The sequence below is a fragment of the Polistes canadensis genome, unplaced genomic scaffold, assembly GCF_001313835.1.
Source record: "Polistes canadensis isolate GaletaPanama2010 unplaced genomic scaffold, ASM131383v1 scaffold_44, whole genome shotgun sequence".
Taxonomy (NCBI): Eukaryota; Metazoa; Arthropoda; class Insecta; order Hymenoptera; family Vespidae; genus Polistes; species Polistes canadensis.
Window position 1 is genome coordinate 100,776 of NW_014569591.1, and position 27,785 is coordinate 128,560.

Consider the following 27,785-nt stretch of genomic DNA (forward strand, 5'->3'; position numbering starts at 1 on the left):
ATAAAGAAAATATTAAGAAGCATCATAAAAAGACTTCTTTGGATAATATGGAAAAAAGACCATCTAATAATAGGTTAGTTTATTTAAATATTGTTATCTAATACAATACAAGGAACAATGGATAGGACAAAAACGTTAAGTTCAACGTAAAGTTCAAAAGAAAAGTTATTTCTTGGGGACTTTTAATCACAGGGATATGTTTAGTGCACTCCGTAGGGTCTTTGACCAACCATTTGTTATGGATAAGTGCTTATCCACACTTGTAAATTATTAATTGAAACATGAACGTCGAACGCATTGCATGTATGACGCTGCTTCCCGAATATTACGATCATTTTAAACGCGCATAATGCAGTTAATATTTGTCCGATTTTTACATATAAATATGAAATATTCGCTTGACAGTAGGTAAAATTAAATTATGTTTTTTAAAATTTACAAAAAAAAACATTTTTGAACATTAAAATTTTTGACAATTAAGATTAAAAAAAATGTTTTTGTTTTTATCCAAATTATCTTTGATTTTGTATTCGGTATTTTGTTTTCTAAAAAAATAATATCAAATTCACAATTAGCGACCCCCAAAACCCTCAAGTACTAAATTTTCTTGATTAACAGTTTAACAATAGGACAAATACAATATTCATAAACATTAATAATTTCGAATTCTTTTAGAATATATAATTGTATAGTTATGCAAAATGGATTTTAATTTTATAATTTTGCTCAATTAAATAGTTTTTTCAACAGTATTATAAAAACGATACGATGATTTCAGAATGGAAAGTACAAAGAATCGAATTATAGAATTAAGCGCGATAAAGAAAGAAAACCAAATGAAAAGTGAAATAAATGTATCCAAATCTCGAATAAGTCCTTCTTCGAATGTAGGAAAAAATAAAATGATTAACTCGAAGAAAGACAAAACGTTAAGAGAAAAGCAAAATTGTTCAGAGAAGCCGATCGTTTGTCAGTACAAATTATTCGAAAATTCCAATAGGACGAAGAAATCAACGGATACAATTTCAAATATTTCTTTTGGTAATAAGAAAGAAAAGATTAAGAATAATGTTGGACCACGTTTGGAAACTGTTCAAATAATTAAAGAGAAAAAAACAAGAAGGGTCTCGCCATCGATCTATCCTGCCTGCAGACATCTTGATCAAACGAAGAAACATAAAGACATTCGTCTAAATCGGCAAGTCAACATTCAACCCGTTTGGAAACCAGCTGGTGCTGTTAAACCTTTTGTTTCTAATCCGACTTTTTTAACTAATGAACCAATTAATTCTCGCTCGCAGATGTTGTTTAATAAAGATAATCAAATAATAAGAAGGTACTTTGTTTATGTTATATATATATATATAATATTAAATAAATTATATATAATTAAAATATTATTTTACTTATAATAATTATCAAATAAAATACAATATTTTCAGATCAATTGCTAATCCATCAGAGCCAACAGTCTTAAAAAGAAAGCATTTCTTGAAGGATAATCAAAGAAATGAGAATTTGGTCGAGGAACATGTAAACGACTTATGCGAATTGTTCGCGTAAGTAACATTATTATGGTTTAATTATTGCATTAACTAATATAGTCATGTATATATATTTTCATTGATATTTTTTTTGTTTAGAAAAACACAAATATCATCGAAAAAACTAAAAGATAATAGAAATTCATCGAATATATTTTTAACGAATGTTCGGGGTAAGAGTAGAGAATTAAATTTAATGAAAGACAAATCTGAATCTAAATCGCGTCCGCGTATATCTAGTTTAACGTCAAGGAATACATCGCAGATTGTGTTTAAAAATGAACCTGATGGTAAGTTACCAATGACAAGTAATTCTTCTACAAATATTCCTACGAACATTTTCATTAAAGATTATGAGAAAAATGAGAAGGTAAAGGACCAAATTCTAGACGGTCTAGAAAGAAAAGATAGAAGAAAATCGTTAATGCATTTATTAAAAATTCCTGATGAATTTCCTGCAATTCAATCATCAACGTATCAGAATCAAGAAACAGAACAGTCAACGAAGAAAGAGATGAAAGAAGAATCATCTAAAGAAAAATTACATTCATCTAATAAAGAGATTATTAAGACAGACAATTTCAATTATTTATCAAAGTCAGTATTGAAAAGTTATGAAAATTTAGATAATCATACATCAATTGAGAATCAATCCAGTTTAACATATTCTACAAATATTAGCTATAAAACTGACTCTAGTTCAGTATCTAAGTTAATGACAGCGGTCGCTTCATCAAAATGTTGTCAAGTATCATCTCTCTCTTCGTCAAAATCAAAAACCAACATGATTTTTAATCAGTCTATTAAGCCAAATCAATCAGCCGAGATAGATAAAGATTCTTTCGAAACTTTGATGGATAATAATCGTGAGGAAAATGAATTGAAGGAGTTAGGTGAATTGAATGATCGATTTAAACAAGATTCTGATGTAATTGACAATAATGAGAAAGATAAAACCTCTCCTAACTTGGAGTCAAATGTCTTATATTCTTCGAAAACAAATGATACTGAGAAGAATCCTTTAAACAAACTTTCCATTGATACTTCAGTAAACAACAATAATGATATAGAGACTAAATCAATGAACTTAACGATAATAGAACAGCTTCGATCTAACGATAATGAATCGATCGATCACATGATCGATGAAAAGAAATCTAAAATTTCGCAAACTACATCGGATTTAAGATCGTGTTGCGATGCTTTTACTAACATCGATGATATCAAATCTAATTGTTCTGAGCAATTCGATAAAACAATTATTTCTTCATCTCCCAATAAAATTGATTTAAATGTTTCATTGAAAGATGTTCCTACCAAAGTTCTTTCACAAGATCAATCGGTACTATTACCAATTCAAATGATTTCAACCCTAACGAATGAACATTCCTATAAAGTAATGAAAAATAATGCTACTACTAATCTAAATATAAATTTAATGAGCAATTCTGATGAAACTGATACTATTGTAAACATTGAATCAAAATTAATAGGAACGAGCGATGAAGAAAATTTAAATCATAATGATAGATGGGTAATGGAAACCGTAGAGTTATATTGTGAACAACCCAACGATAATCTATCGAAAACAGTAGACAAAGATCAGAAAGAAAATACTGATCTTCCTAATGATCGATGGGTTGCGGAAACTGTAGAGTTATATTGTGAACAACCTAACGATGAAAATGAATGTGAAGAAGATAAAATTAAATTGAACAAATCATACGAATTGTTATCAAAAATAAATAATAGCAATGATAACATTGAAAGATCTACGTTATCCGAATCGTTTAACCAATTAAACGGTATCAAAGAACAATTGCAAAGCGTTGATATACAATTGAATAAATTACAGGCTACCGCAATTCAAGCTAACGATATATTTTATCGAATTGAAAAAACTACTACCCCACATGATTTTAATTTTAAAGAAATGACTGTATCGTCGAATGATTTATCAAAATCATCAAATGAAAAACAAGTAAAGAACGACGATAGATCTTCTTATGAAGATTTACATAAATCTATAATAGAAGCCTCGTTATCTTCTTGTCATTCTTTCAAACGATCATCGAATATTTCAGAAGAACTACTTAATACAGATCTCAATAAAATGAGTGATAACGTGGATACATTGCAAACGATTTCTCGTTATTCGACAAATTCCTACGAAACTGTTAGAATTTCTGAAGATAATTCGCATGATAATCAATCAAAAGAATGTAAAGAAAGGTTTTCAACAAAATCTGATTCGTTATCCGAAGATTCTTTAGAAAAATTCGTTGAAAAAGGAGAATCTATTGAACGTGATAAACAATTATCCTGTGAATATTTTAATGAGAATTGTAATCATTTTTACAACAATCTCAATGATTTCAACGACAAAGTCGAGGATACTTTGGATATGAAAATTAAATCATTTTCTATCGAGAATATCTTTTGTGAATCTAAGCCAACTGATTATTCATTATCAAATGATGACTCTGACGAGACCAATAGTTTCGTCTTTGTTTCAATCAGTAATTCAAACAACACGGAAGAGAAAGAAGTGAAAATAATATCAGAAGAATCTCAACATTCCGTTTTTTTCAACACTAATAATTCCACAGGAGCAGTATCAAGTGTTTTGAATATAAGAAATCAAGGTTTACAAATGATTAAATACTATAAAAAAGAGATTTCATCTCCGAATCTTCAGAACGAAGAAGAAGAATCTAATGATTTTCACGATTTAGCTATAACTAGAGAAGGATTACTTCTTTTGATCTATTTTACTGTGTGTTCCTTTGTATATTTTTGTTTGAATTTTTCTATTACTTGCGAGACGTTTATGAAGTAATAATAAATTTTTTTTTTCTTCCTCCATAGTTGATATTACACATGCTCGTAAGATTTTCGAGCATTTTTTCTAGATATTTTTTCGTTACGTTTGTTTCTTAATAAAATTTATCAAAATTTAATGACATTGTTTTACATATTAACATAGTTTATATATGTATATTAGTGATATATTAAAAAACTAAACAAAAGTATCATTTAAACAAATAATATTGACAAAGATTATATGTGCAATTGCGATTATGTGTTGATACAAATAAGTATACGTTATATTTTACTAAAAGTTACAAGATTTCTTTGTATTTTTTGTTAATTTTATGTTATAAAACTTTGATAAAATATATAAAATTATAATTATTATCGCGACGATGCTTTTTTTGTTTCTTCTTTTTCAGTTTACTTTCGTATTTACAAGAGTAAAAATATGATTTTTTTTGTTAATAAATTTTCAATTTTCATCCAAGACCTCGATGGTAGCTGATCCAGTGATATCAACCAATTCTTTCGAAGCAAACGTAGCAATGATTTTTTGTTCTCCTGGTTTTTGCGGAACTAGTTGATGTTCTACATAAACCTCTTCCAATGGTCCAACGTCCCTGAAAGGTAAAATTTTGTTTCTGGCCAATCCAGGACCAGCATAATTAAATTTGCAATTAGTTAATGTCTTTTGCAAAGGATTCTTGAAACTAAGCGTTATGGTAGTTGGTCTTCCAAGGATTGGCTCACCCTCGACCTGTAATATATATTAATAATAATTTGTTAGAACAACAAGTTTTGATTTTAGACGGATACTTTATTTTAGTTTAATTAATTATCAATATCCAACCTTGACAGTGATATTTGGTTTGAGAACTTGAAAATCATCCTCGTCTGCCCAAGTTTGTTTCGTTTCTTTAACAGTAGCAATTGTGTAGAGTTTCATGATACAATATTCTACCAATTTATCCAAGTAATCATCTACGGTGACTGTAAGTCTTAATTGTTCGTCTAAAAAAGAAAAAAAAGAAGAAAAAAAGAAGTATAAACAAAATAATTATAGCATGACGAGTAAACAGGAAATGTAATTCTAAACATTCCCAGGTAAGAAATAAAAAAATTGCATCGCCTAATCGATTAACATACATAAATCGTTATGTAATAGGTATCTTAATGTCTTATGTTGTTGCTTATGATGCGGTTTGTATGCGGAGATTCTTTCAATTTCTTGCCACTTAAATGCATACTTAAAAACAAATGAGAAATGAAATATTGATATAACGATGCGTAGTCGGTTATTATTTTAATCTTACTTGCATTAGGCTGAAGAATAAAATCACCGGAGGCTCTCTTCACCAAGTTTGCCTTGACACCAGTATAGTAAACACTGCCCGCGGATAATATAGCTTGAATTGTTCTTGGTTGATTCGATTTGTTCTTTATATTGACGGTAACAGCAAATGGTTCTCCTATCTTAACACGTTCAAGATCTACTAAATCAAATTCGACGTCTTCTTTGCTTGGTTCTGGCAAAGAATAAAATCTCTTGGCTCTTTCAGTGCTACGTATTGCTCTGTACAAGGTCAATCTCTCTGCTTCCGTACCTGTTCAAAATAACGTATTGAGGGAAAAAAGAATAAAAAACATGAAAGAATAAATAAATTAATAAACTTATCTTACCTTCTTTAGCTTTATAAAGAGATGTTATATCTTCTCTATCTTTATCACCGTTTGGATCAAAGATCCATGGTGCTTTCGTCAAGATCATTCGACCGATACTAAAAAAAGATAAAAATTAAATGTGTTTTTATAAATGGACACATTGAATCTTTATTTATTATTATTATTATTATTATTAATTGATAATAAATATTTCAACTGACTGATATTTGTTGCAGTCAATTTTAGAGTATCCCAATTCACTTTCTGGATCTTCTTTCCATCTCATAAGATCAGCATTGACGGATGCCAACATAAAAGTAACGTCATAATTATAACCAACGGCACCTTGTCTTATAGCTTCAACCGATGCCGGTCCGCATTGATAGAAACTATCTGACGGTTCTTGCGGAGTAGCGTCTATAGCTTGCCAACCCCCATAACCCTTGGGTAAATCAGGCCTAGCCATCCAAACGTCGTTCCAAACGTGATAATTCCAAATGGAATCTTCACCTTCCAAATTATTTGGATCATATTCGAGTTCTTCGTTGTCCGCATTGTAATATCGATCGACCGATAAGGAAGCATTAGCATCGTGAGCTGATACAAGATTTGATACAACTCTTGATGGTATTCCAAGAGCACGGCAGACAGTTGTTACGACACCAGCGAATACCCAACATTGTCCATATTTGACTTCGTTTTTAGTTTCTAAAAATTGTTCCAATATAGGGACACTTCCAGTCCAAGCTGCTGGTGCTGTACCATCTTCGTATTCACCGTCCCAACGACCAGTTACCACACCTTTATCATCGTTTGAATTTACCTACGAAATGTAACACTCGTTACAATTTACCCTTCATTTTGTACACGAAATTAATCACTTACGATTCTTGATATCGCTCGACACATTTTAATCGGATCTCCCCTGGATATAGCCTTGATGCCTGATCTTTCTAATAATAATTGGCATGCTGGTAAAACGCATGCATCGAATTGACCAAAGATCCATTCTCTACCCCGAGAACTTCCCCATGGGCCAACCCAAATCTTTCCAACGTCGTTCAAAACATACTCATCGAGAAGTTGTTCGTCTTCCATGAAGACCAGATCCTCTATAAGAAGTTTCTTATGTTAATAAAAATTAAATCACGATTGTTATAGACTCAATAATGCTTCCTTACATACCTTTTAGCCAAGGATTGAATAACAAGTATATATCATTTTCGTAATTGTACGTATTTGGAGGTTCTTTTCTTCCAAGAGTCGTTGTTTCAACGTTTAATTGCCAAACACCTACTGGACTGTCAACAGGACTTCTAACTTCCACAGACAAATCCATTCCACGAATTGCTACCATTCGTACACCCCATGCTTCCAAATCCGTTAAATACGAGTCTCGATTTGTTATCGTGTTAACTCCCCTAGTACCTTTCATTACATTTGGATTTGGACCAAAACTGAACAAGAGCCTAACGATATCCGTTTCATCAACATATTCGCGATTAAATCTCAATGCCATATTGAAAGCTTGACCTCGTCGTAGTACCGGTGTTGGGTTTTCTGAATGAATCATTTCGTAATTATTTGTGTGATGGTATTCAGCATTCTCCTTTTCGTACATATACACCATGTCCACGACCAATGGTTCCTGGTTCGACATCTAATTAACAGGTGAACATATTTTTATGATTTATTTGTCAACTAATCTGTGTACCTATGTAAATCCATTTTTCCAAGGAAAATCAAAGTTCTCTTCTTTTACATTTGTTCATTATACAATAACACTCAACTCCACAAGTAAACATACATAATATATACTTTGTATACGAGTAGAAGAAATAAAAGATTATATCCGCTTTTGAAGAATCACGTCATCGCATGAAAGGATAACTCTAAGAAAGATCGATGTTGCGTGATCGAATTGTCAACGAAGTAGTTACATCCCCGAATGGAATGGAAACATGACCTCTTAAATGATTCATCGATTCCATCATTTTGTTACAGTGAAATCTCACATTCCGAGAATGTGAATAAGCTTCAAAAATATTTCTTCTCTATACATTTGATTAAACTAACACCTTTCTTATTAAATACTTTTTAACGATATTTAAATTACTTGTGAGATCTCAAAAGAATTTAGAAAAAAAACCTGTTAACCTTCTGATTTGAATAAATGTAAAACAAATTAAAAATAGCTGAAAATGATACCCAATAAGCATAAAAGTATTCACATGTTTCTTATTATTGAACTTTACTTCTGTCAACATTTTTAATAAAGATTATTCAGTATATCGAAGGTATGTTGACAGAGAAAAAATAATAAAAAATCTTTAGTATTATTTAAAAAACACACTACAAAGAATATACTGTAATTTTGTAAACTTTGTATTAAATTATTCTATTTTATTTCGACGAAATATTTTTTCAAATTCGGCTTTTGTATCGATAGTATCGAATCAAATTCCTTTATGATTTGTTTATTTTTGATATAAGAAATGTTACGAGAAAAGTAATCAAGATAGAAAGAAAAACCCATGATGGACCTTTTTCTTGAAATATTTTTCTTATGAGATTATCTTTTTTTTTCTTCTACGTAAGAAATTAGAAATCGAAACCAAAGATGTACGATTGCTTTTAACGCATTTTTTCATATATATTTCATAATAAAAATCTTTATAAAAATTCATTAAAAAAATTCCATGGAAAAATATGGGATTAATATTTTAATTTCTGATTATAAACATAATAAATGGAATTAATTAAAATGTTATAGTTTTTATTTTTTTTTATACTATATAGTAAAAGACTAACCTTGAGTGTTTTATTTTTCGAAAATTCACAGAACGTATGTATAAACCTTTCACTTTGAGCTATCAATTTCCAAGTTAAGTTAACGTCTGACTGACGATTAAAGACGTTTTACATGTTTTTATATAACCTGCAATATCCACCTCTCCGACCGCAGTATCCCTACTACCATGATAAAAAATGCCGTCCTCAGTCACTCTTAATTATTATCTTTTAACATCCTAATTAGGGTTTCTGATTTCCTTATAAGCATGTAAACGTTTGATCAAAGTCCAATCATTTACTTATTGTTAAATTCTTTCATTTTTATGAGGATTTTTGGTATCTTGGTTAATTATTATTATTTAACATTATATAATTACTTTTATTTCTAATATTAATAATAATTATTCATAATCTCTATTTCATACAAAAATAATTTACTTTGTACATTATGAAATTAAAAAGTAATTTATAAATTATTATAATAAATATAATGAAGAAAGACAAAATGTTTACCTAATTTATAGATTCTTTTACGATAGACTTTTCTTGTTCTTTATGTAAAAAAAAAAAAAAAAAGGCAAAACTAAAAATTAAAATTAATCTATAGATATTTTATTAATATATTTTGACGATTAAAAATAAGCTAATAAGCATTTTAATTCTCGAGTTCTTGGACATAGCATCATTTCCGAAAAAAAAAAACTTATCTTATCGTTGAAACAAAATGGAATCGTAATACTAGGTTTGCAATATAACAACGTGCACTGGACGCTGCGGTTTCCCGCATGTTTTATCGTAATCATAAAGGAAAAGTTTATTTATTAATTATTTATCGTTGAAAGGATAAAAAAAAGAGTCCGAGAGAAGTTTTCATAAATTTTATTTTTGCGTTTTTTTTTGTGTCTGTGTATGTGTGTAAGTGATTTAGACGATTTATGTTGTAAATTATTGGTCACCCTTTTCTCATTTTCCAATTATTTATAAGTCTTCTTTCCTTTTTTACTTTTTCTTTTGCAAAAAAAAAAATAAAACACAGAAAGTTTTATTTCGATATTCGACGAAACATTTATGATTCTCGTTATAATCGATCATTTTAATCAACGACATAATTTGCTTTTTTTTTTTTTTTTTTTTTTAATGTAAGAAATGAAAGATAATAGTTTCGATATATGTATCTTCATATTAATTTATCGACGAACGCAATCCGAATGTCAAAGTTAAATAATATGGTCAAAAGGAGAGAGAGAAAGAGAGAGAGAGAGATCATAATGACGATGATGATGATAATTAAACAATGATCTGAAGAAAGATCAATTAAAACTTATTTAAATAAAATTAGTCGACGCTCGGAATGCGCGAATCGATCGCGTAATGTGGTTTTTTTTGTTTATACATTAATACTCAATTCAAAAATCAATCAATTTGAATTAGTGAAATATAGATATTAGAAGATTTATCTGATCTAATAAGTAAAATGGACCGTGTTTATATCGAGCACCCACCTAAAAAGTCTAAAAATATTTAGATTAAGGCAAGTATAGACGATATATATATATATGTATATATATATAATATTATTATAAATAAGAACGTGGAATCGGTAACTTGTTCGCTACGGAATGCAGCAGCTAACGCATATTCGGCTTTCGCGGATTCAAATTGTTTCTTTCATTTTTTTTTTTTCTTTTCTTTCTTTCTATCTGAGCATCGAACAAATTTTGTTGATCCTAGGACGTTTTTCAGGAGTTTATTTTTTACCCTCCCTTAACGATATTTAATTATTCAATTTCTATCGAATTTTTTTGGCACAAAAATACTTGGCTACCATCGTCGACTGTAAGCTTGCTAGCTAAATTTTTTTTTCAGACATTACTACAAATATATTGTATATCTTTTTTTATTACTTTTTTTATATTTCATTTTCTTTCTTTTTCTTTTTTTTCTTTTTTTTTTCTTTTTCTCTCTTGATAAATTGACGATAAGTTCGCATAACGTAAACGAAATTTGTTTACCCATGCATTAATGAAAAAGAAAAACAAATAAACATATATTTATCTCATTGAATTATAATAAACCGTTCGAGTATTATCAAATTTTGTATCGCTACTCAGTTCTTTCTCTTCAAATTAATGGTACATGTTACCATATGTATATTTTTGAACCCGCGATATACTTAAGAAACACATACACGATAAACATACTGACAATCATATTCCGATACACGCATACACACACACTCTTTCTTTTTTCTCTCTCTCTCTCTCTCTTTCTTTCTTTCTTTCTTTCATTAGTCCCAATGCGTTAGCTCGCGTCTTTTGAAAAATCAAATTTTATCCGAACGCACCTGTTTTCCGTCTCTTCTATGGCACGTGTAATTATTTTCAAGCCTCGCGATTAATCTTGGAATTATTGAAAGATTCGAATAGATCATATTGAAAAGATCTATGCGAGCGAAGTTAACAATTGAGTTGCTCGTTTTATAAAAGGGAAAAATTAAAATATGTTCATTGCACATTTCCGTTGGGACCTCAACGACGTCGGTCAAACAAAAAAAAAAAAAAAAAAAAAAAAAAAAAAAAAAAAAAAAAAAAAAACAAAAAAGGAATTTTAAAATAAGTTCAAGAAATCTTTCGCTTCTACGTCGTTCGGCTATGAATGTTATTTTTCACGCCTTGTTTGAACATTTGTAATAAATAAATAGATAACTTAAGACAGGCATTCGGCAAATTCTAACATTAAAAATAAAACAATAAAACGAGGATTACCCGAAATCTAACGAAAGATTATCGATCACCATTATAACAATCATTAATCCTAAATTTGGAACGCCTGAATAATTATATGAAATAATTAACAAATAATTATACATATGCAAATACATACACGAAACTCAATATATAAAGGAATTTCTTAATTTTTTCGCCTATACATATATAATATATATATATAAGATTTTATAAATATACATACATAGCTAATAATATAATAATTATTATAACTGCACTTTTCTTTGTTAGATCCCACGTTGTGCTCGAGGAAAATACGACCACGTTTTTTATTTATTTAATTATTTCTTTCTTTCTTTTCCTCCTTTCCTTTTTTATTTTTCAATTTTACGAAACATTTTTAACAATCATTTTTATTGGTATAATGAATATTATTATCACTACAAATATTCATTTCCTTTTTTTAATTAAAACCCGTAGGACGCAATTACGGGGATGATAAAAAAAAAACGGAACAAAAAAAGAACAAAAAGAAGAACGAAATTTATAAGTTATGAAAACGCGGTCGTGCATTCAACGAGATGCGTCCTCGATCCTATTATCACAGTCAATCTCCTATCTTATCATCTTTATCATCATCATCATCATCATCATCATCATCATCATCATCATCATCATCATCATCATCATCATCATCATCATCATCATCATCATCATCATCATCGTCATCGTCATCATCATCATTTTCTTCTTTTTCTTCTTTTTCTTTTTTTTCCTCTTCTTTTTCTTCTTCTCGTACCACATATTATTATCAATTTTGTTTAAAAATTATTTTCCCCATTGGAAATATAATTAATAACATAACACTATTTTGAAACATCCCTTTCATATCCCAAACATTGAAAGCAAAAAAAAACACAACGAACGCGATAGATCGAGTACATATTATGTTTTCTCGGTATGCAAAACATTATATATTTCGCGAGCACTTTTTTTATGTGTCTTTCGGTTTTTCCATAAAAATAAAATATAACAAAAACATTAAAAATAAGAAAAACTTCCATGGATAATGATAATAATAATAATAACGATAATATAATAATAATATTAATAATAATAATAATAGGAACGTTCGTATGCACGCGAATACGGCAACTACTACATAGTTACTTTCCTTTTATCATTATTATTTTCTTTTTTTTTCATTTTTATTCTTTTTCTTAACAATATTCAAATTCGATTGGTTATGAAAAATCTTCATGAACCCGTTTCATCATCGTTCCATTTTCCTTCTTAATTTTGCTTTTTTTTCCTTTCCTTTTTTTAGAATATCAAAACAACTTTTAGAAGCTATTGTAGTGTGCTACGGGTAATTCATAGAATTATGGCATTATTTTTGGCAAAAATGTGTTATAAATTCTATTACTGGTGTTTGTCGAGCACACTTATCTCGGTATCACAAAATTAAAAAGAAAATAAACAACGTTAATGCTCGACCAGTTGTCAAATTATATAAATTACAGACATAAGTAATCGCGAAATATGCAATTAATTCTATCTTTATGTATACATACTTGTTTTTCTTTTTTATCAATATACATGTACTATATGTGTATGCGTGTGTGTGTACATTTTTTTTTGTATAAGTGCATGTACATAATTGTTCTATACATATGTATGCATAGTATATATGTATATATATACTTATATTTTGTTTCTTCTTGTTCATGTATTTTATTTCGCACCAGGGAGCCTTGGTTACGCGTGACTAGTTTCGAACAAAATTACTTTTTTCGTTCGCTGTTAAAAAGCAACCTTTACTTCCATACTCATAATTTCTTCGCTCATCCTTCAATTCATTTCAATTTTCATTAAAAAAATCGTCTTTCTCTATCTTCATCCCTATTAATAACAATTTTTCTAATTCATTTAATGAAACCATCTACGAGTAACGACGAACAATAGAAAAACGCAAATGCGGAAAAAAAAATAAAAGGCGTGGTGGACTCTCGTGGTAATGATGAGGCTAGAAGGGGAGGGGGTTGATATTGTGGGAGAGAGAAAAAATATATATATAAAGAGAGAAGATGATCATCTTAAAAGCGTAAAATTAACTCTTCTCCTTTTTCATGACTGAGCTGCCTACGAGTGTCACAATCCCCGCGCTTTCTTTTTCTTTTTTTTTTCATTTTCTTTTTCTTTTTTCTTGTTTCTTGTTGTTGGAAGTTCTAATCGTGATGGGGTGCTAAACGATAATATTTTATCGTCATTAATGATGTGGTGATCGCCATAATTGTCTTGCATCAGATTAAGAGACACGTTTCATACGCTAGCAAGGCGACGGATACTCGTATTATTATTATTATTTGGTTTAATGATATTATTATTTATCCACCACTCCGGGGGCTAACTCGGCGCATCTTCAGGTTCTATCGGGCCTCCGGAAACAGCTGCTGATCCTGTTTCACCAGCTTGGCTCATTGCTACAAATTGTTGTGACAACGTTTGTAAACTTTGCCGGACCTAGAAAATGAAAACGCATTAAGTAAAAACACACTTTCACAGAGAGAGAGAGAGAAACATAAATGAAACTAATTATAAGTTGAAATGTTCAAATTTACCTTAGCTATCTGATCGAGATTTGAATTAAGATAATGCAAAAGTCGATCGTGCGTAAAATGTTCCGGCGAGACAAGAGGATGATTCAGATATGCCGTATGCAATCTATCAATGCGGAACATCATCATGGCTGCCGAAATATACAAAGCTGCTAGAACCACAACCAATACAGCAATGACTGTACCAGGCTTCAATCCACCAACAAACAATGTGCCAAAGGAACGAGATTTGTCTGGTGAGATTGGTATCGATGGTGTCACTGAATCCATTCTAAAATAAGAAAGAAGAAATGATTTAGAAAGCAAAAAATAAACAAGAAAAAACAACAACAAGGAATGTGGCATGTTAAACGATGCCAAATAATCTCACTAATTTTCTAATATTCGTGTCCTACTTTATGTTCTATAAAATAAGTTAAAAACTCCTTTCTAGGTGATATTATATAATAAATCATTTACACTCTTTTACCGTACTCTTTAAGATTATTATTTTTCCTTTGGATCGTAAAATTACAACAAGTCTGACTTGGTTTAGAAAAATTATTCAAAGAAAAGAATAATTTTATTGAGAATAATAAATTGATTAACGATTCCTTTTGACCTATCCTATACAATCCAATATCCGCGAGAAGTACTTAGAATTAGTTTTAAAGTAAATTAGTCTAGTGTATGTGTAAAAGAAGAGAGATAGACGTGTAAAGAAGATTACCAACCTTGTACCAGGAACAGGAGTATGACTTGGTCTAGGAACAGTAGCTGATAAGCCATCGGTATCCGTACAAACGGTTGGTGGTCTTGAAGCAGTTTGATCGGTACCACTTTCTGACATACTCGAATCATCCTCTTCAGGATTAACTTCCGAATCGTCGACCAGCAACGCATCCGGTGGTAATAACTTAACCTCATCGGGAAGAGGTAAAACATCCGGTGAAGTCCTCGGTAATAATGCCTCGTCCCAAACCTGTTTCATCAGCTTGAAGGTCGAATCTCTCGAGAGTAAAGAACAGAATACGTGTCTCTCATCTTCCGTCGCTATTGCGACCGCATTTGGAATGATCTTAGCTGTTTTCTCTTTACTGATTTTTAATACCGATGTTGTCGGTATCAACAATTTTGTAACATAACCGAAAACGTTGCTATAAAAGGCAAAGTAATTCGGTGTTATGTAAAGATGACCTTGAAGTAGGATATCGCCCACCAGCGCACAACTGTAGTAGTTTAATACACGTTCATCTGCGGCTACCTGATGTCGAAATTTTGAAGACTAAATATTAGCTCTGACAAACTGTCCTTTTGCTTAGTCTAATTAAATTTTAATGATAATAATGATTATCCATCTTTTTTTTTTTGCTGGGCAAACAAAAACAATATAAGTCAGAATTATTTTTCTTTTTTTTTTTTAAAGAGATACCTCAATATATTACATTTTAGAAGTGAAAATTGATGATATATGTTTCGTATTCTATCAGAATTGGAATATATATGGGGTATTTCACATCAAATCGACCACATCATACTTCAATGCATTTGCTTACTTTTTTATCCTGTTTTTAGTCAAATTTAACTCATATTCTTTTGTTTTGTCCCATTAGAGAATGATATCTTTATTTCGTTAATTACCTGAGTAAAATGCCGATGAAACTTTTTCTGTCTAGCACTGCTGGTGGACGATGGCGAGGATCTAGATGAAGATCTACTGATCTTCGCTGGAGTTTGAACAGTTCCACCGGCTGCCATCGATGGAGTACTCCTGCTCAATGGCTTTGAAAGCTGACTGAAATGATAAAGAGAAACATTGTAAAAAAAAAAAGAAAAACAACAAAATAATTGTTTCATTTAACTGAAAGAATTCAGTATATTGTATATAAGGTGCATATACAACAATTTAATTTTTTTAACATTCCTTTTGTGATTCCCAAATAAAATAATCTTTTTCAAGGTTCTTTACAGAGATACAAGAAAGACTATACAATGGAAGTATACGTCGATAGCTTCGTAATCAAACATTATCGATCCAATCTTTATCTTGATGTTGTATATTTTAACAACGAAAATATGTAGAATCATGTAGGTATTTTCCACAATAAATTATATTCTGATTTCGATCATGATCCGTACCTTGTAAAACAATGGATATGTAAATATCACGGTATTTGTTAATGTAAATAAATTTATTTAATACCACGACTATAAGAGAATTTGAACATTTTCTCGTAAATCGATTCTATTGATTTTACAACAAAATGTTTCAATTAAAAGTTTTACAGATTTAAAAGAAAATCTAATATTTATTAGAGTTATTTTTGTATAAGATGCGAGATACGAAAGACAACAAATTTTCTTTAAATGGAAATCGATATTTTAGGTTTAATAAAAGTGGTTAAGAATATCAATACAAATTTAATGAGCACCTATAGTGTACCTTTCCATTAATATTTCATCGTGCTCAATTGAGACGCTTAAAATGACATACCCTGTTATAGTGCACATAGATTCAATAGGCAGTACTATAATACAAGCACTCTCAATGATGCTTCCGTAGAAACATACTCTTCAATTATTAATAAATTTTGTACTTCGACCTTTTTTTTATATAAAAAAACTTTTTTACGTATACTTATATATATAATATAAAAAAGAATGAAAAAGATAGAAGAAAATGAAAGTATATTTAACTCGTTTAAGCCACTGTTGATAGTGCTCGCCACTGAATTACGCCTCGAAGTTTTCGTTCTGACAGTAGCACCCCACAAATCATTGCTCCAAACGTCGAATTTGATTCCTTGCATCTTGTTGTTTCGAATTTGATTCGATTAATCGAAACGAAAGAGCAATCAGGTCGATTGGTAAAACGTTTCCTTTTTTTTTTTCAATCGTATCTCTTCCGATTACGTTAAAGGAAAGAGACAAGAAGAAAATAAACACAAAAATATGCACAAACACGCGAGTACACAAATAATACACACTTAATGTGTTATAAAGCTACTTTAAATAGAACTTCCACTTCGGCACGGGCCCCAATCCGCAACATTTATAGCATCGTAAGTTAATAAAATGCTAATAACGCGTGTTTCTGCGTTGGGTCTGCACACGATTTTCGATAAGACACTGTGGTCACGATTAAAGTGAGATCTGCGAAGCTTATCGAGAGAGTTGCAGGTGGAAGACCTAACTTTTATCTAACTAGATCAACGCTCGATTGATATCGTTATAAACGAAACGAACAAAAAATTTCAACCGCGTAAAAAAGTAGACAGATATAGATTTTATTTTGTAGCGATGATAAAAATGTTTTCGAACAAATGATTAATAAACGAGAACGAAGATTTCTATTTATTAACTAACGGAAGTAAGATCTAGTATCAATACTATTATTCTAGTTGATGAAGAAAAAATAAAGTTATCTGGAAAATCTATCTATCTTTTATTATTATAAACCGATTTAGAGGAATAAATCGGAAAACTCTGATAACTATTACATTTTATTGTGTATTACTGGATGAGAATGATTTATATATATATGATCGTAAAGATCACTTTTTTTTCCTATCAACTTCCGACAGCTGTGTCAATAAAAACAGCTATACTACGCTTTCATAAGAACACACAGGTGTCTCGTTATCGCATTATATCTTTCTAGATCTTTATCGATCGCGATCGATAATCATTTTGAAGAACGATGAGAGTTCGATGAGTTTTCTTAGAAAATGTTTTAAACGTTTATCTTACCTATCGTTACATCTCAATGCTGCATGACTCGGACTTCTTGGTGGTTGGGAAATTTGAGTATTAGCAACAACAGTAAGCTGAGAAGCACCACCACCGATTGATTGTTGACTCGTTTGCGGTACTCCAGGCGTTGTTGTTTGTAATGGTGTACTTGGTGCCGAACGTGCTCCTATGGACCCCGCAGACCTAATCATCAAATTTAATTAATTATATTATTATCGTTCGATTAACGTTAATTAAAAAATCTTTTAAAAAAATATTAATAAATCTTTCTAACAATGTAAATAAATACCGAGAGAGATAACCGTTTGCGAAATTTTCGAAATTTCATTTTAAAAAAGAAAAATAATACACGATTTAAATTTTACCTTGCTCTCGTTATTGTACCAGAAGATAGGCAAAGATCGATCAAAGCACGAGTTTCGAACTCCATCATGTCGATTTTATTTCTCAATTAATCAAATTCGTTTGATGAAAATATGATATCTATGTAAAAAAGAAAAAAAGACAAAAAAAAACAGATTCGAATTCTCCTATTTAAAATTATTCTCGTCTCAAACGATGATTGTCAAATTCCAACAATCGACGCGAGATCTAATTATTAATCTAAACATTAAATCAAGATGACATTTCTCAATTAATATATTATAATATCGAGAAATATCATTTAAATTAATAGAAACCACGTTCGTATCGGCACTTTTTAAAGATCATTCTTTTAGACGAACGAACTCTCGCTCCCAAAGTTTTCAATGCCAAACGTGCAATAAAAATGAAACTCATTTTTCAATGATTGTTATTAAATATAAGATAGAAAATAATTTTAATGAAAATAATTGTAATAAAATTAAAAGGAGACGAGTTGTTTCAGCTCACTCAGCCTTCCTCGGACCAGCCGGGATATAAGACTGACTCGATTTCGACATACGTAGTTTCTCGATCTATATCATACGTAGAGAGGAAAAAAAAAAAGAAAAATAACTACCACCGCCTTAGCTCTGACCTTTCGACCTTTTCAATTATTAATTCACGCACTTTCGTTAACTCCCTTTCCAAGTTGTCAAAGTATTGTAGGTTCTCAGCATATTTTGTGAAAATATATAGGAAAGAAAACCTATTCTCTAATTATATTTCATCGTATTATTTTTATTAGCAGTGAAATTCAATTATAAATAGTTATTTTACTTTCGTGTAAAAAAAAAAAAAAAAAAAAAAAAAAAAAAAAAAAACAAAATCGAATGAAATTAGAGTTGCGAAATCGTTTAAGTCGATCAAAAAACGTGATCAATCGAAGTTTAGTATCTAAGATCACTGGACACNTTAACTCCCTTTCCAAGTTGTCAAAGTATTGTAGGTTCTCAGCATATTTTGTGAAAATATATAGGAAAGAAAACCTATTCTCTAATTATATTTCACCCACACACACATACATAAACAAACACAGAGAAAGTAATATGTAATTCGAAAGGTGGTAGTAAAAAAAAAAAAAAAAAAAAAAAATAACAAAAAATAAAAACAAAATCGAATGAAATTAGAGTTGCGAAATCGTTTAAGTCGATCAAAAAACGTGATCAATCGAAGTTTAGTATCTAAGATCACTGGACACACCTATAATGTGGTAATGATTACATATCTACGTATATAGAATATATATACGTACATATATATTTACTTATATTTATGATTATCTTATACCACGTGGCGGTCACGGGCATTTCTAAGAAATCAATTGGCTTTTCTCTATCGTTTCAATGAAAGTCTACTTTTTCTCTATCTCTCTTTTCCCCTCTCTCCTTCCGTTTCTTATTTTCTGCTACTTTTTCTTTTTTCATCCCTGTCCATAACATTTCGTTTACATTATTAAGATACGTCAGGTGTTCTTCCTAGACTTTCTTTCGAAGGACATTATTGAATGACGTAATGTTCTATATATGACATATATCGACAAATTTGATCAATTTTTATGCAATACAGGATATATAAAAGATATACCTATACGTTACACGTTTTACGTAAAATAACTTACATGACACGTTCAGTCTGTGTTCGTGAAACGTTGGAGACACAATATGTTATTTAAATAACATCTATTCTTTCTTTTTTTTAAAAGTAATCACTCTTTCTTTCTGTTTCATATATAATTAAGTATTGTTGATAAACAACTAAAGATACGATCGTTACTATTTTGATGGAATATTTATGATTGGTGATAAAGCACGAAGTAATTCGAAACTGTTTCCGCCCACATTTTTATAATAAAATATAGAAACGATCTGTGTCATGAGAAATGCAGAACAGTTTTTACTCGATAAAAGTGGCAACTAAATAAAAAATGAATATTTTTGATAACCGTAACATATTGTAATATCATTTCCGTGACTGATATTGACTGATTATGATGAGGGATAAAAGTTTTACAATGTTAATTAAAAAAAAAATTGTCTAAAAATTAATTTCTCGTAGGAGTAAGTGATTTTTTAAATTACTTTGTGAACGCTTGACTAAACCTGCATAACTATACATATTTTTTCCATTTTAAGAATGAAATGTAAATATAAAAAAAATAACACATGCGAAATTTTCGAATTCTCTATAGTATATACAAAATACTATATATGTATAGAAAGAATGCAAGCAATGACAATAAAAAATAAACAAATCGATTATAAAAACTGTACTGGAATATCTTTAGAACTCAATTTATATTTTTACGTTTAAACGTTAACAAATATTTTTAAATGCAACTCTCCCTCTCTCTCTCTCTCTTTTAAATGCAAAATAAATATCTATTTGAAATTTTTTTAAATAAATCGATTATAACAACAAACGATAAATTATTTATCGAGTTCGAATTAGATTTCTACATTTTCAAATATTTTGTAAAACAAATTATCGAAACGATTTCATTCGATAATATGTTTATAAATCAAATACAGATAGGTCTCGGAAACTATCGTCGTTTTATTACGTCAAACTCTGTTGACCTTAACACAGATGATTTAATTCTGGCATTTTTTACAAGGAAAAAAATTACATTTAATTTCTTTTAATAGTAATAATAATATTTACAGAGAATGCATTGACGCAAAGAATGGAGGACAGATAATCGAAGAAATAAATAGGGGTGTATATATATGCTACAACTGTACATGTACATATGTTCCTTTTGGATCCACAATTTATAATATTTTTTCCCTAATGCAATTTTCCTTTTCACTTTAACTAATCTTTGTTTTTGTATTTTAGTTTGACATTAGGAACTGGGTCAAAAGAGATTCGATTTATCGATGATCCCTGAAAAGCTTGCAGTTGTCGCATGTATTCGACGTTTTTTTGGAAGATTAAAAATCGTTCGAGATTTCTTAGAACAATATTCCCCTTTATATAATCACAATGAATTATTCAAAAAGTAAAGTATTATATAATATCTTTTCATACATAATTTATATATTTTTTATTTAAGTAATATATCGATAAAATTATATTACATTGATTTATCGTCGTGCCAACGTTACAATGATAAACAAAGTTTGATTTATCGTTTTAGATGAATTAAGAAACGTTTAACACACCGGCAAATATATTATTATTATTTCTTTATTCGAATAGAAAAGAAAAGAAAAGAAAAGAAGTCGTAAGAAAATGAATCGAGAATTTGAAAATAATTCGAGACAGTCGAGAAAATGTTTAAACTCGGTACGAAGCATGGGTAATACGCGGTTGGCTAAGCGTATGCATTATTTTTAGAATTCACGCTTCGTGTCTAACGCATGCACGTGGATACAACGTTTGTACAACGTTATGGAGAAGAAGAAGAAGAAGAAGAAAAGGGATGGAAGGAAAGAAAACAGAAAAAAAGAGAAGAACGTATTAGCCATACTTATGCATCCGTTGACTATAACGATAAGAAAAAGAACGAATACAAAATTCACATATTATTCAGATTTCTTCACCAAAAGAATTATCATGATCCAATGGGGATAGAATCGAATTAACAGCTATACTCGTCGCTTTAGCGTTTAGTTGCTCAAACAAATTTATTCTGATATTGATCGGTCGTCTCCTTTTAAGAAGACAAAAAGAAGAATAAAAAAAGAAAATAAAACCAGTGACTACTACTACATTATGCACTCACAGTCTAATCTCAATATACTATCTATCTGTTCGTCTCCAAATACAGCTTGTATAAATAGTTATAAAGTAGGTAGTTCGTCAATGATGATGTTCTCTTTTGTAATCGTACATATTTCGATTGTATTGAATATCGAGAGTGACTTTAACAATCATTGACGAGTTACATTATTTTTATCAAATATTTTCTACACTTATTAGTGTTTTACAATCTTGAAAATAGAATAAATTAGAATATTATTTATTGGGGCAATTCTTTACAAAGCTTAGGTATTTACTTGAAATAATGAGCATTTCCAAGTAACGCGTACTTGCATTCGACTTTCGTAAACGTTTCGATAGTTCGACTTTAAATTTAAATTTACTCTCTCTCTCTCTCTTATCGTTGGCGACCAGTGTATTGTTTCATACAACTTGCTTTTCCTACTCTATTACCTTTTCTTTTCTTTTTTTTTTACATTAACAAATGTCGTATATATTTGTACTTTGAATAAATCGAAAAATTCGTGATGTATGTTTCGATATATCGATATACAGCTGGTTTAATTTCATAATTCTTCTTCTCATTGGATAATTATTCTTAATCGTTGAGAGGACGCAATTGTGAATGTAATTATTCAAATTATATACACCGGTATTTCCTGTTTTATAATTGTATTTATATTGTGTTTTGTAATTCGTAAACATTATTAGTATTCGGTCAGTGATCTGATCCAATTCGATTTGATCTTATTTGGTCTTCCTTTCTAGAGAGAAATTGCCTTTCAAATATTAACGCGCGTTCTACTAAAATAGACGGCGTATACAATTACACGGTAACATATTTTCGCGTGTTAACTTTTAAACTCGCATCAAATAATCATTATAATTTGGGGTTATTGTTTTTGGTTGATTTCCCTATCGATTGCACGTATGTCTTATCATATTTTAAGTAACCTCCCCCCCAAAAAATAGCCAATTTCAACATATTAATGATCTTTTTTTTTGTTTGTTTTCTCTTTCGATACCGTTTTTATTTTTTAATCATGTTAAAAAATCCCATAAGTTAATAATAATGAACAATCGTTACAAATTTACTAATATTCGCTATGATTAGATATCAAATGGCATAGATTTTTCACAAAAAAAAAAAACAAAAAAATAGTAAAATAGAATTTTCTTTTTCACCTATATCCACTGCGAAATGAGCAGTAACTATGTACTCACGAGTATCGCATAACGTAATAGCGAGCATTATCGTTCATTTCCGGTGATGATGACGAGATCGCAAAGTCCGAGTCCTATACAGTTCAAGTGCGAATCTAACATTGATCGAAATTTTCGAAAAAGTAACATGAACTTTTTATTGTATAGCAACGAATGCGAATCCATGACTCGCGACAAACATTTCAAGTACGTGAGAGAAATGTTCAATCAAGCTTTTTTCTAAATTATTAACAACAATAAATTATATATATTATAGTACCTTCATTGCTCTCTCTATTGACAATTTATTAAGAAATAAAGTCTACAAAATTGTTTCCATTATTTAAATTATACAGTTCGAATAATTGTAAATACATATTTGATTAATATGAAATTTGTTATTTGATTCTAAATTATCGTTTAAAAATATTTATCATCATTGATCTATAAAAATGGAAACGTTTAAATTCACTGTCATCCCTATTAAAGATTAATAACTATATTATCAATTTAATAAAACTACTTTAACGTAATCGAATAAATAATTCATAGAAAACTTTTTATAACGAACAGGACAAATGAAAAAAAAATGAATGACATTGTAAGAAGAAGATGATCGATGAGACTGATTGATACATAATAAATGACACATATATTCCATCGTTTCATACATTTTTGAAATACTTAAAAAATTATCGAACCGATCGATATAAGTATGTAGGTGTCAGTAATATCGAAAGTGTTCAAGGTGAAAAAAAATGATTAAGAAAAGTACTTTAGACGTAATATCGACGAATTAATCCGTCTACGTAATTTTATTATCTTCTCTATAAATGTCAAAAAGAGAAAATGAATTAAAAAGCGATAATTAACATTAGAACTAACCACGTCTGTGTCAAAATGACTGGCTTGACAATTTTTCATATTAAAATTCCTACTTCATGTTACATTTTTTTAACAACTAAACAGATATATAATATAATGAATTTTATTTTTATTTTATTTATTCAATATAAAAATAATTATATATCATAGCTACTAATAACATATAATACCAGTCATTTTAACAGGTACTTCTCAAAAGGGAAAAGTATCCTATAATCCGTTTATTAAATTCGAAATCGTTAATTAGGTATGCAAATAAATTTATTCGTGTTTCATTAGCAAATTTTATCGTACGTTTTACTCGCATCACCACAAAGACAAAAATATAACTATGATATAACGTAAAATAGTTATCGATACCGTTTCACACGATCATTCTGTATACCATAATCGTTGGAATAGGACTTGATTTTTTTTTATATAACGATATTTTACAAGCTCTAAAAATAACGAAACGAATAACGAACCTCTAAACTATTACGAAAACTGAATAATATACTAATGGAATGTTCTGATATCGAGGATGGTGAATTGTATGACCACGAAGAAAGTACATTAAAAGAAAATGAAATTGAACATTACAGTGAGAATAGAGTTGAAAGGAAATGTTCAGAAGTTTTGCGAAAAGTTAATTAGAAAATATTTTGAATTTATGTTAAAGAAAACGTGCTACTCGTGTGCTTCTAAGTTTTGAAAATGAAAATGAAAGTATACAAGATCATCAAAATGAAATTGTCACAGAGGAAACATGTTGGGGAAAACATAAAAGAAAAATCTACTACTGTTGGAATATTATCACTACATAATATTATCAAAAACATATCCGCAGGCTCTACAAGACATGCCAAAAAAAATATTATGGAAAGTGAAGTAAGTAATGCATTTTCATTACTAATTGACAGCAATATGCTTGCACTTGAAATTAAAAGTTCTTCGAGTTTTTGCAAAAATATTGACCCTAATAAAACCATAATTGAAAGCTTTTATTAAAATTTTGTATACACAGGGAACATACAAAGTAAACAATTTGAAATTGTCATATTTATGGAACAAAATGTATATCATGCTTCTTTTTCTATCGAAATCTTAACTTTTTATATCTAATAATTACTTTATTTTTATATTTCTATTACACTTATTATTATCATTATATTATTATATTATACTTCTCTTATATTTACTTTAATGGAAGTTTATTTGAATATATATTTCTGTTACCAAATATTCATTTCATACTTATTCGTATTATTATATGATAGTTATTAAAGTTTTTCATTATATATACATAGTAATTATAATTCCATAACATGGAATTTTTGTTAGCAAAAAATTAATAAAACAATAAATATAAAAATATTTTATTATTACGTATTTTATATAAAGACCAGTCATTTTTATTGGTTTTGATAGAAATAGCTTCGTTTTTTTCTCGGTAGTTCTTCGATAGTTAAAGATCAAGTAGACAAGGGTGGTTAACATTATTAATTACAAATAAGAAAGATACATAATCGTACAATTTGTTTATTATTTCTTTGACTTCTATAACAAATATTCAACAGGAAATGAAAATTAACATTTTCCTTTTGTAAGAATGCGATGAAGATATGCATATAAAAACGATATACGTAGATATGTTAACTGGCACATGGTTTCAAGAGAATTAGGTTTACGTTCGGGTCAAACGAAGGGAAATAAATAGGATAATCGGGATAGAAAGAGAGGAGTGTATATCGGTTGTTCGACTTTACAGAGGTTAGCCGCAAAATCCATTAAGTAAAGAGGTCAGCGAGCACAGAAGGTCATCTTTATCTCTCTCTCTCTCCCTCTTTCATCCCCCCTCTGTTTCACTTTTTGCTTCTTTCTTTGAGAACAATTCGAGTGCAGGAAAAGTATATTGAATAAGGTGAAGAAAAGAAACGAACACATAACACCCACGCTTTCGAATTCATTTCCTTGTTAAACGAGAACTGGACATTTTCTTTTTTTTTTCTTTTGGAAATCTTTCAAGGACAATTACATAAGAGACACATAAAACGTTTTATACCATCCGATACTGAGTTTTTTTTTTCTTTTAATAAACATCTCACCGAGAGAGATAGACAAGATTCTATCAAGGACGCGTATCCTTTTACGCTAATATATCAAAGTTTTGCAAGCAGCAAACGAAGTTCTCAAGGTCGATGATAACGAAAAAGCTTTGCAAAGTGAAAAATAATTTTGAGCGAGCGTAACTCTTACTATAGGATACACGTAATAATATTTACTCGTAAAATACCATATATATGTTTTCGAGTAAATGAAAACGAACGATCATCGAAATAAATGTATATATATGTAGGTATGGAATACCTACGCACATATTATGTATGAAAATTCGTATGCCGTGATATATTTTTAACATATACTATGTATTCATCGTAATACATTTAACTTGCAAGTTACGTTAATTAACTTCAATGCTTCGTCTGACCCGAACTATGAACAAGTTCAATAGTTCACAAATTCCTTGATTTATGTTGGATTAAACAAAGTGTTGTTATTACTATTGCTAAATAGCGCCGAGCGGGTAACTAAACGTTTTAAACTAACCAACAATTATTTTTTTTTTTTTTTTGCTAAAATAGTATGATAGTAAATTAAAAGGGTACTAAGAATGTCTAACAACGGCATTGGAACCATTTCGATCTATTTCCGGGCTTTCATTCTATCCGAGATATAAACTTCGATATTTCAACTTATTAGAATTTCATTGGATTTTCGAATCGAAAGATTTACATACATATATATATATATATTATATTATGTTACTGTCAAAGCCGGAAATCAGTCATTGCTAGTAATTCTTCGGCATTACTATGAATGCAAAGAGCCTTCAGACGAAGTCGGAAATTGAAAAATTCTTCCAGTTTTTCCTAGGCATCGAACATAATACTTTAATATTCTATTGAATATTCTATTGAATATACGTTAAACAACGTTGAAGAGAATACATTCTCGGGCACAGACACACTCAGCCATACGCAACCCCTTCCCCCCAAAAACTTTTCAAAGAAATATCAGAGATTGTGCAATGCTATAAATTGTACAACTTTGCTATTTCTTTGACAAGTTTTGTTAAATATTTTTTATACTAAAAGTGAATAAATTTTAATGAAACTTATATTAAATTAAAGTACACTCTTTTGTCTACGCGTAGAATACTATATTGAGTTACAAATTTAGCATGTAAACTTCAAGAAATGTCAGAGAATGCAATGCTGTAAATTGTGCATCTTTGCAATTTCTTTGAAAAGTTTTGGTAAATATTTTTTATACTAAGAGTGAATAGATTTTAATGAAACTTATATTAAATTAAAGTGCACACTTTTGTCTACACGTAGAGTACCTTCTCGAGTTATGAATCAATCTGCAAAGGTTCATAAAATGGCAAAGAAAAGATTTCTGATTCCTGGCTTTGACGGTAACATATATATATAATTGAGCCGTTTATTTTGAAAGTGGCATAAGTCACTTTTGTTTTTTTTATTTTTTTTCATTGAAAATGAAAAGATACCGTCCAATTGTAATTTGTGTTACCATTAATTCGATTCTGTTTAAAAAAGTGACTTATGCAACTTTCAAAATAAACGGCACAATTATATATATACATAGTGAATCGAAAATAAATTTGTCTACACAATTTATAGGAGTAAACTTTT

The 27,785-nt window shown here is 29.6% G+C and overlaps 3 protein-coding genes across 7 annotated transcripts in view; 1 reads left to right on the forward strand and 2 right to left on the reverse strand.

Annotated features, from left to right (window-relative positions):
• The first annotated feature begins 1,968 nt into the window (after positions 1 to 1,968).
• On the forward strand, positions 1,969 to 4,383 carry LOC106785023 (putative uncharacterized protein DDB_G0282499). Its single transcript, XM_014745119.1, has 2 exons — positions 1,969 to 2,779; positions 2,852 to 4,383. The coding sequence occupies exons 1-2, from the start codon at positions 1,969 to 1,971 to the stop codon at positions 4,381 to 4,383; spliced, it is 2,343 nt and encodes a 780-aa protein (XP_014600605.1).
• Positions 4,384 to 4,622: 239 nt separating this feature from the next.
• LOC106785047 (hemocyte protein-glutamine gamma-glutamyltransferase-like) lies at positions 4,623 to 8,945 on the reverse strand. The gene is made up of 8 exons (XM_014745186.1): positions 8,832 to 8,945; positions 7,206 to 7,680; positions 6,906 to 7,132; positions 6,242 to 6,843; positions 6,039 to 6,136; positions 5,672 to 5,962; positions 5,209 to 5,369; positions 4,623 to 5,115 (listed from the first exon to the last, which is right to left on the reverse strand). Exons 2-8 carry the CDS (start codon positions 7,678 to 7,680, stop codon positions 4,831 to 4,833), a joined length of 2,139 nt encoding a protein of 712 aa, XP_014600672.1. The 5' UTR covers positions 8,832 to 8,945; the 3' UTR covers positions 4,623 to 4,830.
• A 3,923-nt stretch (positions 8,946 to 12,868) lies between these two features.
• The window catches only part of LOC106785035 (GRAM domain-containing protein 3-like), a 35,864-nt gene continuing 20,947 nt past the window's right edge, over positions 12,869 to 27,785 (reverse strand). For 4 of the 5 annotated variants that reach the window (XM_014745158.1, XM_014745160.1, XM_014745162.1 and 1 more), the window contains exons 4-8: positions 17,887 to 18,072; positions 15,778 to 15,931; positions 14,871 to 15,421; positions 14,161 to 14,428; positions 12,869 to 14,062 (exon numbers count right to left, since the gene is read on the reverse strand). In XM_014745158.1, coding sequence (XP_014600644.1) covers positions 13,946 to 14,062; positions 14,161 to 14,428; positions 14,871 to 15,421; positions 15,778 to 15,931; positions 17,887 to 18,072 — 1,276 coding nt within the window. In that variant the 3' untranslated portion in view covers positions 12,869 to 13,945. The remainder of the gene's footprint in view (positions 14,063 to 14,160; positions 14,429 to 14,870; positions 15,422 to 15,777; positions 15,932 to 17,886; positions 18,073 to 27,785) is intronic. The other variant, XM_014745159.1, reaches the window with a different exon arrangement.